This window comes from Mus caroli, unplaced genomic scaffold, assembly GCF_978045245.1.
Source record: "Mus caroli unplaced genomic scaffold, Mus_caroli_1 scaffold_7, whole genome shotgun sequence".
Classification (NCBI taxonomy): domain Eukaryota; kingdom Metazoa; phylum Chordata; class Mammalia; order Rodentia; family Muridae; genus Mus; species Mus caroli.
Window position 1 is genome coordinate 1,442,460 of NW_028227262.1, and position 17,998 is coordinate 1,460,457.

The window sequence follows — 17,998 nt, forward strand, 5'->3', positions numbered from 1 at the left end:
GGTCCACCACACCTAGACTTCAGCTTTTCTCTACTTGGAACTTGCTCTGTGCTAAGCTGGCCTTGAACTCAGAGAACTGCTTGCCTCTTTCTCCTAGGATTAAAGGCGTCTACCATGATGCCTGGACCCCAGCTTTTCCCTGACCACAGTTCTTCAAGATGCAGATGAAAAGCCTATGTCTCCCAGCCTTAAGATCTGGATCATATGTGTGCCTTCCATTTCTGGATTGTAGTTCATTCCAGATTAAAAGTCCAAATGAAAACAATAATGAGTTCATAGTAATAACCAACAATATGTAACTATCTCATGTTCAACTGCAAATCAATAAGCTTAGCTGGGTGGAATCTTGCCCTAAGGTCACCACTCCCTGAATTTATCTTCTTGAACACTGGATTCAGCTTCAGTCACTTCCTGATGCCCTTTATTCTTTGAACCACACATCTTATATCTTTGCTTTCTAAGCTTGCTACACTCAATCACAACATTCTACTAGAGAGTAAACCAGAGGACAAAGTTTATACTGGGCTTTTTTGAGACTTTGTCAATGCAATAATAGAAATCTCTTTACCTTAGCCTCAGGCAGACTCTTTGAACAAGGGCAAAAGGCAGCCACATTCTTCACACAAACATAAGAACAATCTCCAGAGTTCAAATTACCCTCAGTGCCAATGTCTGTAGAACTGCTAGGATGGCCCGGCTTTCCACATCCAAAGTCCCCAATCCACATTCCTTCAAACAAAAACACGGTCAGGCCTGTCACAGCAATACCCCCTCCTATTACCCACTTCTGTGTTAGTTAGGGTTTTATTACTGTGAAGAGACACTGACTAAGCAACTCTTATAAAGGATCCGTTTAATTGGGACTAGCTTAGAGGTTCTGAGGGTCAGTCCTTAATCATCATGGCAGGAAGCATGGTGCTGAAGGAGCTGAGAGTTCTACATCTTGTTCCAAAGGCAAGCAGGAAAAGACTGACTTCTAGGCAGCTAGGAGGAGGTCTCCAAGCCAATCCCCACAGTGACACACTTTCTCCCACAAGGCCACAACTCCTAATAGTGCCACTCCCTATATTCAAACCGTCACTCTCTGTTTAAAAATTTGTGGAAGTTGTGAAATGAATTAACATTTTAAGCAAAGAACATATCAGAAGTGGGTATTAGTATGTGTGTTCTAGAGGGAAAGAAATTTGTTCTAAATGTTAGAAATGTGTTATTACAAATTAAACTGATGGCAGAAGTTACTTTATGAATTTCCATTTGTAAACTCCTGTATTTATATAGGTAGCTTGTAATCTGCTACAGGTTTTCTGGTTTCTTTGTTGTTAGTAAGTCTTCCTCCCTGAATGTGAGTGCTCCCTGCTCTCAGCCTGTCTCCCAGTCAGTGCACTGGTCTGACTGGCTGTGTGCTCTCCAGCTTCAAGGTAGATAAGTCTTAGCAGTTGCAGGGAGATGAAGAGCAGGTTTGAACAGTGTCTATCTGTTCTGGGTTGTATTTTCTTACTATAAATTGAGTTTGAGGTTGTAATATACAACCTCACAACAGGTGAGTTCTGGGGCATGTGACAGTTTTCCACTTGACTCTTCTCATGAGAGTGCTGTAGTTGATCCTCACTAGGGCTTTTGTGAGAATGGGGTTCTCCTTATTCTTCTGAATTAGATGTTACTCCAGAGGGTAAATGTTAAGTGTCTTAACTTTCAAATCATTCAAGGAGCAAAACCAGTGTGTGTGTGCGTGCCTGTGCGCGTGCTACACAGGAACTATGTATGTTGTACTTCCCAACATTTCCATTAAGAGTAGGAAGGTATTTCTTGCCAGCTATATTGACAAACGCCTGAGAAACACAGAATAGGTCTAGCCAGACTTTGGGGCAGAACAAGCAGGTGTTTATAATTATAGAATTGTGTGATAGTCTATGAGAGTGGCTATATTTTCAAACTGGTGTATGCATTGCTTCTGTTAACAGCTATCTCTGTTAGAAACCTCTTTCCAAGATACAGTGGGAAAAACAGAAAAATGCTGTGTGTGAGGTTTATTGTGTTGTTGCAATGGCAGAAGACTAGAAACAGCTCAGATTATAAATTGACTCAGTGGAAGGACATATCTGAATGTGAGATTATCTCCAGGACAAATCTGAAAGTAGCAAAATCAAAAAAAAAAATCCATATGTAAGGAATGTTTGATAAAGGTGAATAAAGTATTAATCATTTACTGAATTTTACAGTGTAGGGTGGGTGAGGAGTTGCTACTCTCAGTTTTGGAAGTCCAGTTTAATCATTCTTAATCTTCTCTAATGTTACTGGATGCCCTGATCCCCAAGATAGCTTCGTTTATTATAGGTGGTCACAGGGTTTTCATGTCTTCAACGTGATACTGAGCACTTGAGAGTTTCTGTTGGAAACTTGATTGGTGGATCATATGTAAGATTTTTCCGTGTTAATAATAAAGGGGAGGTGGGTTTTGACCATACTGTATGTGTCCCTAGTTCTTAGAGTTTAATTTAACTTAGAAATAAAATGATGAAGAAGTACATCCTGAGAAACAATACACAAGCGTCACAGTGTCGACTTGGTTTTTATTCCTTGATTAGTTCTAAGCTCATGAAAAACCTGGTGTGTCTACGATGACCATTTCCACACTGTTAAGAATGGTTTAGTTCTGGGTTCTTGGTTGTTTTGTTTTGTTTTGTTTGAAGTAGTATCTTGCTATGAATGCACAGCCCTCCAGCTTTTCCTTCCTAGTGCCGGATTACAGATGTGCCTCTAACCCCAGCAAGAACCCTGGTAGTTGTCTCTGAAGAGCTTCTGTATGGTCCAGGGCAGTTTATCCTATGGAAAATGAGATGTCCTATGTGGGACACTGTAGCTTGGTAAGGAGTGCATTTTAGGAGCCACACCACATGTTTCTTTTCCCTTCCTCTCAGGAACGCATCATCAACCATGCTGCAGGCAGCCACGGCGTCTCTGGAATATTTATGAAATATGATCTCAGTTCTCTCATGGTGACAGTCACTGAGGAACACATGCCTTTCTGGCAGTTTTTTGTAAGACTCTGTGGTATAATTGGAGGAATCTTTTCAACAACAGGTTAACATTCATTTCTTTGCCTAATTTCCTTTTATTTTGTTTTGTTTTGTTTTGAGGTAAGGTCTTACTGTGTAGATCTCACTGGGCTTACAGGCACTAGCTGCCATTTTCTGATATCTGATTTCTTATAGTGTTTATTACTTTATCTTATGAAGATAGTTCACTGATAGAACTATGCTGTAGTGTGACTCTCACTTTTTCAAGGCCCAGCACCAACAAATAAACAAACAAAACATAACATGATACTTCTATCAGAAATAAGAAATAGTCACACACACACAAAAAAAGAAATAGTCACATTTTCATGTCTTAATATTTGGAACTGCTTTGAATTCTAAAGCTCTAAAATATATTTCATATCCTGTAAGCACATCCAATTCACAGGAATCAGTAATGTAAGGAAGATTGTGTGGTAAGCCACATACATCCTGTGTATTAATCACAGACAAAGCTAGAACAGAATCTGTGTTCCACTATTGACTTGGTAGTCCTTAGATAGTTCACCTATCTTTTATGAAATGTAATTATCTGGTTTGTAAGTGTATTGTGAGTTAAACAAGAAAATGCCCAGGAAGCATCACAGATATATTGAAATTTTTTTTCCCTGTACACTATATGAAGTCATGTTTGTGGTGTTTTGATTAAATCAGTAATGCTTTTGGGTTTTATTCAAGATTCTGGAATTTTTTGGGGGAGCTTCATCTTGAGCCATTGGTTACTCCAAGCTAGATAGTTGTGTTTTTGGAGCCCCGCCTTGTTTTCATTCATATCTCTGGTACAAATGAGCAGCTGTCCTTACACAGTTCTTTTGCTTTTTCATTTAAATCTGTTACTTACAAAATTATGTAAGAAAGTCTTGGGTAGGTTATATCAGGTGTGTATTATGTGTGTGGATTATGATCTTGATGAAATGTTTGTTTTTAAATGTAACCCTTGAGAGTACCTTGAGCCTCAGAGGCAGCCACAGATGGCTTGGCTTCATTTCTTTTGTGGTCTAACCCTCTACAGTTGGTACAGCTTTTGATTCTCACATAGCAATTTCAAAGGCAACTTAATGAAAAATTGAACTTATTTATTGCAGGCATGTTACATGGAATTGGAAAATTTATAGTGGAAATAATTTGCTGTCGTTTCAGACTTGGATCCTACAAGCCTGTCCGTTCTGTAAGTGGTACTGCATGTGGTGCTTGTCTTAAGTGCTGCTGGTGGTGTTATGTCTAAATAGAAAGGATTGCCCCTTATAAAGCCTGTGATTAGAGACATCATGTAGAGTGGAACTAACACTCTCCTCTTGCCTTCCTTCCCCTCTCAGGTCCCCTTTGCGGATGGCCACACAGACAACCACTTACCTCTTTTAGAGAACAACACACATTAGTACCATGTGGGTGGAGAAAAACTTTTTGCCTGAGACATAAAGCCTTTTCTAATAATAACATGTTGTGCAATATATTCAAAGAAAAAGAAAATATGAGAACCCAGAAACATATTTAAAAAAGAAAAAAACAGCCAAGGAAAACAACAAACTGCAGTCGTCTTGTATATGTGTGTCTGTTACAAATGTCATAGAAGAAATTATGCAGCTAACTGGAGAGTCAGCCCAGCCAACAGTGCCAGGTGAAGACAGCACCTCTGATGCTCTCCCACCAAACAGACAATATGGAAAGCAGAGCCTAGAGGATGGACATCAACCCGTGTTTAAAGAAAAGGGCATTAATAAATGCAAATGTGTGCGTCCTTTGTTTTTAAAGATGTCAGAATAAAATGTGTAAAACATATGGAAAACTAGTCTAGACTTTAAAAAAACTGTAATCAGCTCACATGGTTAATAAAGGAAACAGGGACTGGCCCTGTGTTACAGCCATATTAATATTAAGCCATATTGACAAGATGGTGTTGTCCAGTTTGGGGTTCTGATGAAGGTCACTGCTTTCCTTTGAACTCCAGTTGCTGACTTTCCTGACTGTTTTAGGTTGAGCCTTAGAAGACTAAGGTGAAGTTTCCTAAGGCCCAGGTATATACTACATGCTATGATGTATAACAGGTGTCACTCAACAGCTTGAACAAGGGACACTGCAGGGAGAAGAAAGCATAAATGTTTAAAAAGATAAACAGTTTGTAAGATGTGAAGGGAAAAGTTGAGTGTTGTATGTTTATGAGTAGTGGAAAACTGGACATCTGAGACAGGCAAGGCAGTGTCCATACAATACTGAAGTCTGAAGCAGCCTAGACACAGCTGTAACCCTGGACAGGTGCTGCCCTCAGGCGCTGCACAGAACTGATGAGGCTACAGTAACTTGAAGGAGCCCTATCAGGTACTGCTAGGAACTGCTGAATATGTGTGCCAGCCTCGTTTTCATTCTGTGATTTTGAAAGGTAGAGGTTAAGTCATTGAGTGAGAAGACTGAGTTTCAGTCCCTACCAGACACAGGACACAGGACAGTGGTGGCTTAGAGTGTGGCCTGTCACAAATCAGTGTTTCAAGTGAATGTTTTTAAGGATTAAAAAAAAAATGCTTTCTTGAAAGAAAGTAGGCCATCAGGGAAGGAGGAGACGGCAACAAATCAGTCAGCAGCAAAGTGTATGAAAAATGGCATTTTATAGAAGATAGGACATTTTGGTTAAAGTGCGAGAGGTTAAGAGTCAAGGAGTTAAATGACTTAATACTATTATAATGTTTAAAAAATTTTTTTGAACGAATCCAGGAAATTTCAAATAATGAGTCTTTTCTGAGCTTTTTGTTCTATTTTGTTTTGGTTTTCCCCTTAAATTTTATAGTTTGTCTAGAAACAGGACATCTCTCCAGAATTTTGTTAGCAAGAACTACTCACTTGAGACTGAATGTTGCTCTTCATGTCTACTTACTAGGGAATTCAGTCAGTTTTCAGGGAAGAAAATACTGATTTAGAGTTATTTTCAGTATTACAATGTTTTTAAAAAGATTTAAGGTTATTTTAAATTATTTCAATGTTTTCTAAATGCCACGTTAAAATTTTATTGATGTATCTTTTCCATTAAAATTGACTCTTCGGGAATTTGTTTAAAGCAAACTTTTCTTTGCCATTGATAGCCATTTTAAAAGTTAAAACTTTGATTTTCAAATAGTCAGGAGCACATTTTTTGTCATTAAAAGAATGAAAATGCTAACCATCTGTTTGGGTGATGAAGGCAACGTGTGGCCTCACTAGGGTTTCCTTTCCAGGTCAGAAATTTCTCACTGACCTGCCAACTACACAGCTTTCCTTATGCTTGTGGGCCCCTGGAGACACCATACCCAAGTGTCTGTTCAGTCCAGTCTTTTAAAAGTGTGTGTGTCTGTGTGTGTGTTTTCCAATCCTAATACTTTAAGTCTGACACCTTTACTTGAAAATATTTTTATACTATGTATTTGTATATCTTGGCCTATAAAGATGAGTAATAGGTGAATAAATTACTGTCAGGTGTTCAAACACCTAACTGTCTACCTCCTGAGATAGCCTGTTCAATCTACCTCGTGCAATAGCCTGGCTCAATATTAGAATTGCAGATCCACTTGTTCTCAACTTTATCAGATACACAGAAAAGCCATTTCATTATCAGAATTTGTCATTTGAAACACAATTTACAGTCTTAACTTTCAAATGCATGTGAGACTAAGATGTATTGTGATTCAAATGCTAAGAAGTAAATTTACTTGTAATTTCTTCAGAATTCTGTTTATACTTGTAGTCAGGTAGTTTTTTGATAGTTTAAGAAATAAATCAACCAGAGCCTTAAGATCCTTAAAAATTCAGCATGTCATTTAATCTAGCAGTTGCTTTTTCTTAAGTTTTTCAAACCTTTTATAACACTGCCAGAGTAATGATGGAGGCTGGTGTGGCATGCATCCCCATCCCAAAACAGACAGGAGCATCTCTGGGCTAGCTGTCAACCTAGATGGCTGAATCAACAAGTCCCAGGTTCAGTGAGAAACCCTGTGTGAAAATATGAATCTGTGAGTACACACAGTACCCAGCAGCTGTTTGTATGAGCGGGTGAATAGCTGACAGTATTACAGTAAAACACTTGGTTGGGGTCTTCTAATATTCCAAAGTTAACCCTTGTACTTTTTTATGTAGTACCTTAAGAGAACTGCTCATAAGGCACAGGGAGATCCCTTAAATATAGGCTGGATGCCAAATAGTGTCACTGGTAATGCTGTGGAAATTCTTTAGCTACGTTTTTCAGGTCCATACATGGTTACTTGGATAGCTGTCTGTGTCAGTGTGGGTGTTGAATTTGGGGCTCTGAATATTGTCAGCAAGTGTTGTGCTACTGAGAAGTTCCTGCCTCCAGCTCTGCTTTTTAATTAAAGTATTTTTTTTTCTAGAGTTGACCCATGCTATTCTACCCCACGTCTCCGACCATAGGACTCAGTATTTCAGATAAAATAGGAAGATGCTAAAAATGTCCCATGTCAGAAGACATGGTTCTGCTTAAACTCATTTCCAGGTAAACAATGTTTGCCAAAGTAGCCACACTTTGTCATATGTCAAAACCTAGCTATTGTTAATTGTTTTGTTAGGTTTTTAACTATGCTTTTAAAGCTGATGTAGGCAGTGACTTTTTGTTTTGTTTTTTTAAACACTTCTCTGGACATGGGGGACCAACACTGCTTTTAGTATCCCAAGATGGCAGAGCCACAGTTCCAGATAGCCATGTGAGCTCAGTGAACTTTAAAAGTTATTGATGATTTTGGAAACAAGGTTGATTTAATTTTTATGTTCATTGTGTTAAAATAATGTGGTTTGAGTAAGAATGGTCCCAACAGGCTCATATTTGAATGCTTAGTTGCCAGGGAGTAGAACTGTTTGAAGAGATTAGAAGGTATGGTCTTGTTGGAAAAAGCATATGAGTGGTGGTGAGCTTCAAGGTTTCAGAAGCCTATCCAGGCCCGCTCTGTCTCAGCAGATCAGGATGTAGCTTCTACAGCTCCTGCACCATGTGCCCTGCCATGATGATAAAAGAGTAAGCCTCTGAAACTCTTAAGCATAAAAGGAAGCATTAAATACTTTGAGAGTTGCCTTGGTCATCAGTCATGCTTCATATCAATAGAACAGTGGCTAAGACAAATAACTATTTGGAAGTTCTTTACCTCATTATTCTAAATTATTTAAATGAGTTAGAAGTACTCAGTGTATGGGAAGTGCTTTTCTAAGGTATGTATTAGTATTAGTTGTCTTAGTGACTCTCTGATCACTGTATCTAGTATGGTACATGTTATCAAGTCTTCCTCTGCCAGGCATGGTGGCACACGCCTTTAATCCCAGCACTCGGGAGGCAGAGGCGGGCGGATTTCTGAGTTGGAGGCCAGCCTGATCTACAGAGTGAGTTCCAGGACAGCCAGGGCTATACAGAGAAACCCTGCCTCGAAAAACTTCCTCTTAGTATATTTTCATTAGCCTATATTAATAGCATAAACCATAATGGTTCTTGTTGGCATTTTTCCCACATGTATAAAAGACACTGGTTATATTCAACCCTTTTGCCAGGACTTGTTTTAAAGCATGTACTTTTTAAATTTTAACTTCACCCAAGTAGATAACTTTTTCCTATTGTGTATAATGATTTGTGTAGTTAACTGGTTCTGGTGTAGATTTTTCAATGGTGGGGACTTCATTCATACAGTTACCTACTTTTCCTGTTTAAGCATTGCAAGATAAATTTGTGCCATATGTTAGATCCCACAGAATACTCAAACACAACCCGGTTAATGTTGCAAGAAAAAATGGAATCCATGTGTATGTAACTTGTGTATAAATACCACTAATATTTATTCCTGTGATTTTATTTGGTTGAGAGTTTGGAGAGGATTGCCTGTTTTGTTTTGTTTTGGTTTTGGTTTTCTGAAGACAGGCTGTGGGAACTGATCAGCAGTTAAATAACACTGACGACAAAAGCTAGTAGTAATTCAGAGTTTTATTTAATCTGAAGTTCAAACTCAGTCGCTGGAGATTTTGGATTGATGATACAATGGTCAAAAGGTAGTAAATCTTTAGAACTGTCCTGTTGGTCTCTTCCTGCCTGTTGAGTTCCTATTACTGTATCCTTAGCTGGTGTCTTTCATGTAACTCAGAAGTCTTGCAGATGTCTCACATGGGGAAACCCACAGGTACTTTATTTCAGAGTTGAGTTTTCTGCCTGAACAGTAGTCACTGACCTTAATCAAACTTGCAGAAACTGTGCCAGAAAGGGTTTTCCCAACATATTCTTCATGGTTCTGAGGAGATCTCGGTACTGGCCACACTTCAGCCATCAGCCATCAGAATATAAGCATACACATGTTAGCTGCTTGTGTGCAGTTTTCAATGATTTGTGTGGACTTTACTTTTATTTGACTATTTCATTGTTACCATGCAGAGATCCTGCAGTCCAGGATGCCCTCATCTCAAATATGAGCAAAACTGGGTGCCATCTTATGGGTATGAGAATTTGTGACTGTTTAAAGGTTTCTATTTGTATTTAAAATGCTTAAGCAAACAGCTTTACGCTTCGTTGTTTTGACCACTGTACATTGTAGAGTTAACTAAGGTGTGTGACTGGGTTGACTGAGGTACAAGGGCCTGGGGTGACCAGGGGTGTGCTCCCCCCAACTCCACGCATGAAGACAGAAACTAGAACTTCACATTTTATTTGAAGTTTTGCTTCCCTCACTGGTAAAGGTCAGGAGGGTTTTCATGGTTCTAGTCTAGGAACGTCACCCTCCCCATCATCCTTTCTGACTGAGGCCTGAGTGAAACACTTAAGTAGAAGGGCTTTGGCAACGTCATTAAGTAAGAAGAGGACTTGAAGCTTTCAGAACAATGGTGATGAAAAACGAAGAATAAGGGATGTCCAAATCATGTTATAAGTGAAATACACAAGACTCCCTGGTGCATGTATGATTGCGTTCTCATTTGGTGTGTACTCATCTACACCATTTGTTCCTTTTAGCATTAAGCTGGGGACAGAGGTGAGAAACAGGATAGGCATGAGCCTACTTCCCCTCGATTCAACCAGGACTGTAGTGTTTAACACAGAAGGCTACTTGTGTTGTATTGTGAGGAGGTTGAGCTGCGCAGTTCACAATGGTTGGAAGCTCTTGGCTTGGACTGAGCATGCTTCCCTGCTTGGTGCTGCCTTTCTCTAGCCTTAGGCTTCTGCCTCATGTTCTTCCATCCTTAGTGAGTTGAAATTAGTTTTGTAGGGAAGTAGCTAAATAAAGGAAAAGGAGTGCTTTCATGCTTCCTGTGTGATAGTGTAGAGTGGTGGTGTCAGGATATAATCTGGAAGTTACGTTTCTGTAAATGTATGCAGTTAGAGGCAGACTTTCCTCACTGAACCAAAACCAAAAACAAAACACCAAACAAGCATTCCCACACGCGCACACACATACACACACACACACACACACACACACACACACACACAAACACAAAGAATAGGGAAGAAGATGGAATGGCAACTTCGACTGGAAGCTTGGGAGTGCTTCTTGTTACTTTCTAGCTTAAGACCCAGTTTACTGCCTTAGAGGTATCTGAGGTTCCAGATGATGGGCTGGTATAATGTTCTTAGACCTTGAGTGTGCTGGAGGCCCGAAAGTAGGAGATGAACTTGTAACAGAAGCTTACAATGAAGAACCAGACGTTCCGAGCCATCTGAGACCTTGCAATGAGGAGACGCCAGATGATAAGAAACAGGGCAGTGTTAAAGAGGTAGTGAATGTTCCGGAGCCTGAGGGACAGAGACAAATGCACGGTTAAAACAGCACCTGCATCCAGCTATGTTACCCAAAGCACAAAAGTGTAACTGTCTGTGACCAGCAAATACCAAGTTCTCAGAGCCCATGGCATGGCTTGACGCTCTTGGTTTTTATGTCTTTTGTTTCCTATTCTTGAATTACCATGTTTCCCTCATATTTTCAAAGCTTGTTACTCTTCCCCCTGCTTCTCTGAAGCTTTTTTTTTTTTTTTTTTTTTTTGCAATTGTTATTCATGGATGAAAGTAATATTTTCAAAATCCACTTTTGGTCTTTTCAATATTGAAAACCCTCTCTGGCCAGTGAGACTGCTAAGTGGGTAAGTGCACTTTTGGAGCAAGCCTGGAACTCAAGTTGGAACCCATGTAAGGGTCAAAGGAGTGAATTTGACTCCACAGGCACTATGGCATGCACACCCACACCATGCACAAACAGTTTTAGAATGATCACTGTCTTATTGGCTGGAGGGTAGATAGTGAACTTTGAAACCTGCTTTTCAAGTGTCCTTCCTTTTAGTGGTCTGTCTGTTCATTTTTACCATCTGCACTACAGACTGTTAGTTTTTGCAGGAATCATGACCCAAATACTCTTAACTTATTTGTCAGGAATTTTGACTAAAATAGGAAGGAGCTGTAGGAATCGAAGAGTAATTACATGATTTTTCCAAGTTACGTAGCATGGTCTGCCCTTTGGTACCCCTAAGGTCATACTGTGGTAAGGTGCACAAGAACAAACAAACTTGGGCTCAAGCCTGGCTCTAGTATTTGTTTCTATGAAAATATTTTGTTGTTGTTGTTGTTGTTGTGCCCTAAATACTTCTGGGTTAATGGGATAACAAAAAGACCTCAGGAGTAAGGTCTAAGTTAACATATATTATAGGATAGTATGGAATGCAGGGTCTGTAATGCTCAAGAAATGTGAATCTAGCCTCATAATAGCTGCTGCATAAATGCTGAGTAATTTAATTCATACACGTTCTAGTATAAAGTTAGTCAGCAGTAGAACCTCACAGATGGATACCAATGAGTGTGCCTACCTTCTTAGGTGTTGCTTTGCTTTGGGGATACCTGCCAGATCCTCTTTTAGTAGATACTTCTTAACCCCCAAAACGTAATTTTCAATGTATTCGAGCCAGTTCAACTGACGCACATCAAAGTTGAATACCTGCAAAGCAAGAGATATAGACTGCCAGCATTGCACTGCCAGAAAGTCACCTTGTCCATTGTGGTTACCCGGAGCTCATGGAGCTTATTAATATGTCAATATGGCTAGAGTTGCTGGCCAGTGAGCCTCAGGCACCCAGCTGTCCCCACCTCCCTGCCACTGTTAAACCAAGCAGGCCACACTGCAATGATGGTCCAATCATAATTCACAGACAAGGTCTCTTAGCTGCACTGAGCTTGTTTCCTGTGAGTGCTGACATTATTGTGTGGTTTTCTTAGGAGGAAAAAAATCCTGTCTGTATACCTAACACTCCCCTATCATCTGGTCACATAATTGAGTTCCCATTGTGCTCTGGAGTCAGAGTCATACTCACTCTCTGGTCTTCAGGACTGAGCTCTGACAGAAGCATCTCCGTGTTGTTTGTGCTCCATTCCCAACTGTGGTTGATGAAATACTCCAGCATGGAAATGGTTTTTAGCAGCCGGTTCATGAGCTTCAGCATTCTGAGGGAAAGACCAGTTAGGAGCTGGTGCCCTGTATCCTGCCTGCTAACTCTTCTTGCACAGGGCAGGGTGGCTGAGTATCATTAAGTACAAGTGCTGGTGGACTCCTGGCAGTGACACCAGCTCCCAGGAGGCCAAGGCAGGAAGACCAGCCTGGACTACTCAGTGAAGTCAAGTCCAGTAAAACTGTCTAGAGAACAAAACAAAAAATGTATCTCTCTTTCCTCCAAGTTTTCAGAATTATTTTTTGAGCTTCCGGATCACTTCCCTCTTTTGGCTAGTTTACAACAATAACAATTTCTATTATCAAGCTTCATGTTTATCTTTTATAAAGTACCTTATACCTCCTTCCTGTGAGTCCCAGCAGTGAATCTAACTCTCGCTAAAATACACTTGTGGTCGGTACGAGAAGGGTTTATAAGTTTCTGTGGAAGTTAGAATACTTATTTCTTCTCCTCACTTTTCACTTTAATTCTGTTAAATAACTGAGAGAGAATGAACCTAACAGCGTCTATCAGACATTTACATCTTCCCAAGCACCCACCTCTCTCTCATCAGACATTGCAAAACTAAGCTAGTTACTGGCTTGAAAGGATTACAGTTTTTGTTTGGTTTTGATTTTGAGTCAGACCTTTAGAAAGCTAATTTCTTTTTATTACATGTTCTTAAAATTTGTAAAACTAAAAATAGGACCTCAGGTCTTAGTATAAAAACTTCAGCTTGTTACTGGAGTATAGTCAATTCTGTTACATATTGTGATGCACTGGGAATTTGGTCTTATTCTTTGTTCAAGTTCCCATCAACTATTGAGAGAATTTCATGGGAAATATCTTGTTTGAGAAGTAGATTTAAATAGTCTAGGAACAGTAGTTGTATAGTGTGTTACTGTCCAAGGATTATTTATTTTTAGAAAAACAACAAAAATGTTATTCTTAGGTAGAGGACTTTTGTACATAAAACACAAAACATGTAAAGAAAAACTCAGAACTTAGTCACAACAGTGATTATTATATTCTATGCACTTTTATGTCAAATACATATGTTTTCTATCCCATTTTTGTAGAAGAGTTAGAATTTAGAAAGAGTATATTTATGACTCATGGCTAAATTAGTGAAGCCAAGATTTTAATCCTGGCTCCTGACTTCACAATGTCAGATCCTACAGTGACTGGCCTTATAAAAAGCCATAAAAGGATTATTATGGGGCCAGTAATAGATGGTTCTATGGGTAAAGGGGCTTTCTGTCAAGTTTAACAACCTGGGTTCAATCTGCGTTCAGAACACACATGGTAGAGAAAATTAACCTCCCTACAAGGTGCCCTCTAATCTCTGCTCCTGTGCAACAATAGTATAATAAATACTACAATAAATACTACAATAAATAGTACAATAAATAAATATAAAAAATGAAAGATTATTTAAAATAATTATATCACAGAAACAAAACAACTCATTGTCCAATCCAGTATGGTTTAGTTTCTTCCAAACAAAATGTGTATTGATTTTTTTTTATTGTTTAATGTTTCTCTTTTATTCACCAAACCTTGCTTTATCCAGGCATCTAGAATTTCTTCTTCTGTTTTTCTTCTCCTATCTATACTGGGAAAAATTCACACAGATGTTTCTTACACAATCACAATGCTTCCTTATGTGGGTGAAAGAAGGTAGGTGAGCCACACGTCCTTTGTGTTGCTGTTGTTTTATGTGCAATCCCTGGAAGTGCTGGATGTGTTGGAAAGGCCTCCTGCTTCAGAAAGGGGCTGCTCAGAGGCCAGTCCTATTCCTGTTTGGACTGTGCTTCTAGGAGTCTCCTCCTGTTGAATGTGTTGTGGAGGTAGCAGGAGGTGTGCTTTATCACTGTTGGGTGGTGACAGAGCTGCCTTTGCTTGGCACCTTGTCCCTCTGTTTTTTTTCCATTGCTGTATGTGTCAGTCAGTGAACCTAGTTTGTAGTAGGGGCTGTGAGATGGTTTTCTGTACTTCCTTCCTTGGTCACTTCCTGTTAGACCAGTAGTTCTCAACCTTCCTAAAGCCCAATCCTTTAATACAGTTCGTGTTGTGGTATTCCCTCACCACCAACCATAAAATTATTTTGTTGTTAGTTCATAACTACAGTTTTGCTGCTGTTATGAGTTTTGAATCTCTATTGTGACCCACAGGTTGAGAACTACTGTGCTAGACTATGCAGATTCTGCCCTTAGCTTCCCTTTCAATGGCAGAGATGTTAGCCATGAAGCGAAGATGGAAATGGGACCATCCTTAGTTCTTGCCCCAGGATGGCCACACAACAAGCAGTGAGTGAGGCTGGTGCCATCATTGTCTTTGTTTGTGTGTGTTTGTATGATTGTGTAAATATGTATGTGTCTTGTGTATGTATATATGTGCATTTGTGTGAATGTGTATGCATTTGTGTGTGTGTGTGACAGAGACTTTTCTTCAATCCTCAGCTGCATAGAGGATTAAGGACTTTGGCTTCCATGCACTGATCATCTTAAAACCATTGCCTCAATTTCTCACCTGGGTTTCCTTCCAGTAAGCCTCAGATAGAAGTCATAGATGATGGCTGGGACCCAGTGGCTGACGGTGTTCCAGTAATGGGTGGTGAAATTGTTGGTGGTGAAGTCAGCATTTGGCCTTCTGAAAGCACTCTCAAATGGGATCTTTTCGATGGTTGCCAAGACCTGTAATCCTGGAACAAAAAGAGGAAGTGCTAAATCTCAGAGACTGTAAGTCGATCATCTTCAAGCTATCTGCAGTACAGAAGGACAGACTGTGTTTGCTGTATAGCATCAAGAATCTTTCTGAGACCATGAAGATGTTTATGCAGGTAAATACCTGCACAGTTAAGCAATGTGACTGCACTGAGAATGTATTTATTTATTTATTTATTTATTTATTTATTTATTTATTTATGGGTGGGGGATTGAGACAGGGTCTCAGTATACAGCTGTGATTGTCCTGAAACTCACTATGTAGACTGGGCTACCTTGAACTCAGAGATCCTCTTGTCTCTGCCTCCCAAATGCTGAGATTAAAGGCATGCACTACTATGCTGGAACTTTTCTTAAAACATTTACTCTCAAATAATTGAGGAAATTTCTTATTCAACATGAGCACAGGCTATTGAAAAGGATGTATATCTGTTTAGTTCTGGAGAGTCTACTCTGAAAGGCCTTCGACTGAGGCTGGGAGGATCCCTTGCAAAGTTTTTTGAAAGTTTTATCAGGAAAGTTTTTGACAGTTGCTTTTCTTAAGGTTACATGTTCTTAACAGAAGTTTGCATAAAAGTATAAAGATGGATTTCCTTGGGTGGTTCACTTAATGTACCACAGAGATTTCATAATTGTCTTCATTTTTATATTATTTAGAGTAGGTTATTTTTAATATTTGTAGATATAATGGTCTCTTTGAAAACATTCATTTAAATTCAATTTTAACTTAATTGAATCTTTTCAAACAATGCAGTTAATTATTCAGTTATGATGAAGTTATCAGTTATTGTGGTAATTTGATTATTGCCATCTTTTAACAGATACCCCCAAGAAATCAACATGTCACATATCCATGTTTTTGGTTAGTTTTAATTCAAAGAGGAGAACGTTAATTGAAAAACTGTCTGGATCAATTGACTAATGGTCTGGATCAGACTGGCCTATGGGCATGTTTTTAGGGTATTTTCTTGATTTTTTTTTTTTTAATTGGATAGAGGATGGCTCAGCCCACTGTGGGTAGCACCATCTCTCCTATGGTGGTTTGAGTAAAAATGGCCTCTATTGGCTCATATATTTGAATGCTTAGTCATTAGGGAGTGGTACTACTTGAGAAATAATAGGTGTGGCCTTGTTGGATTGGATATAGCTCTTTGTTGGAAGAAGTGTTTCATTGTGGGTAGGATTTCAGGTTTCAAAAGCCCAAGCCAGGTTCAGTGCTTCTTCCTCCTCTTCCTGCTGCACACAGATCCGTATGTACAACTCTCAGCTCCCTTCTCCAGCACTATGCCTGCTTGCATGCTGTCATGCTTTCTGCAAGGACTAAACCTCTAAAACTGTAACCAAGGCCCAATTAAATGTGTATTTAGCTGTGGTCATGGAATCTCTTCACAGCCCTAGATACCTGAGCAAGCAGTCTTGGGCTCTATCAGAAAGCTAAACCATAGCCTGTGCAGATGAGCAAGCATTGTTCCTACTGACTGTGAATCAGTTGCTTGCTCAGAAGTAATGCTGTGTAGAAGAGCAACCAGGCCTGCCTTCAAGTTTCTGCTTGAGTTCCTGCCTCAAGTGATGGACTGCAACCTAGATTGTAAACAAATCCCTCCTTCATCTAAGTTGTTTATGGTCAATATGTTTTATCGAGGCAACATATGTAGTGAATATTCACATTTAACAACTATAAAGTTGACCTCTTGATATTTCCTGCCCTTCCCAGACACATTTTACAGCACCTTTAAATGATAATTCTTTCTTTTCCTTTTTCAGTAAGTCAACCAAAACCACTGGAGCCGTCTTGATCCTCTTCTTTGTTCAACAACTCTTATAACACTGAGCAACAAAATAATTGGCCTTCCCCTTGAAAAGTATCCAGCTTCACCATTTTCACTGTTGTCATAGGTAGGAGCTGTCCCTGTAGCTTGTATATTGGAACAGAATCACCATTGGACTCTGCTGTGGCTCTTGTGCCCCAGTAGTCTGATCTCCATACAGCAGCTAGGGTGAATCTTTGAAAATGCTACTCAGAATGTTTCTTCATTTTACAGAACCCCTGATAGACTCTCTTATTTGGAGGGAATAAAAACCCTTAGTCCAGTTGGCAAGACCTTTTAGCATCTGTATCTTCTCACACAGAGAGAAAATGTTATGGAAAATGGATAAGGCCTTGCAGGATCTGCCTGATCCTCACTCCTGCACCCATCCTTCTGGGTTCATTTTCTACCATTTACCTCTAGTTGCTGCTCAAGGCAAGATGTTCTTCCTGTTCTTGAGTAAAGAGCTACTGTTCTGATGTTTTCTTCAGCCTATGATACATCTTTCAGCTAGCTATCTCCTGACAAGCTCTCACTTACCTCAGATCTCTGCCGAGATGTCACATTACAAGCGGTTTCCTTGGCATCCACATAAGAAATCACCCTTCTTACCTCAGACTGTTTTTTTTCAAGCACTTAACCATATCTGATGTATAATCTTGCCTTTGTCCCTACACAGACCTTGAGAAGTGGCTGGCAGGCAATTGGTGCTAAGTGATACTTTTGAACTGAATGAAAGAGTGTCTCAGTAATGCACAGTAATTTCTATTTCCTAAGACTATCTTGACTCTTTGGTTGTTTCACCATGGTCTCATGTCACTAAAACAGAATTTTAAAGATCATTTTAGATGTTCAGACTTGGAAATAATTAACCTGTGATCGTTTATCTGGCTATAAGATCAATGTACTAGTCAATTTCATATCTTCCCAGTAACCATTTGAAAATGTATTTCTTTATAAAGATACCATTAATTATTAA

At 39.4% G+C, this 17,998-nt stretch overlaps 2 protein-coding genes across 4 annotated transcripts in view; one reads left to right on the forward strand and one right to left on the reverse strand.

Annotated features, from left to right (window-relative positions):
- The window catches only part of Ergic2 (ERGIC and golgi 2), a 33,471-nt gene extending 26,044 nt beyond the window's left edge, over positions 1-7,427 (forward strand). For both annotated transcript variants that reach the window (XM_021165351.3, XM_085839760.1), the window contains exons 12-14: positions 2,919-3,081; positions 4,163-4,245; positions 4,394-7,427. In XM_021165351.3, the coding sequence (XP_021021010.1) occupies positions 2,919-3,081; positions 4,163-4,245; positions 4,394-4,456 (309 nt within the window). In that variant the 3' untranslated portion in view covers positions 4,457-7,427. The remainder of the gene's footprint in view (positions 1-2,918; positions 3,082-4,162; positions 4,246-4,393) is intronic.
- A 1,470-nt stretch (positions 7,428-8,897) lies between these two features.
- Far2 (fatty acyl-CoA reductase 2) overlaps positions 8,898-17,998 on the reverse strand; it is a 106,294-nt gene continuing 97,193 nt past the window's right edge. For both annotated transcript variants that reach the window (XM_021165348.3, XM_085839759.1), the window contains exons 9-12: positions 15,018-15,189; positions 12,372-12,501; positions 11,871-11,998; positions 8,898-10,809 (exon numbers count right to left, since the gene is read on the reverse strand). In XM_021165348.3, coding sequence (XP_021021007.1) covers positions 10,647-10,809; positions 11,871-11,998; positions 12,372-12,501; positions 15,018-15,189 — 593 coding nt within the window. In that variant the 3' untranslated portion in view covers positions 8,898-10,646. The remainder of the gene's footprint in view (positions 10,810-11,870; positions 11,999-12,371; positions 12,502-15,017; positions 15,190-17,998) is intronic.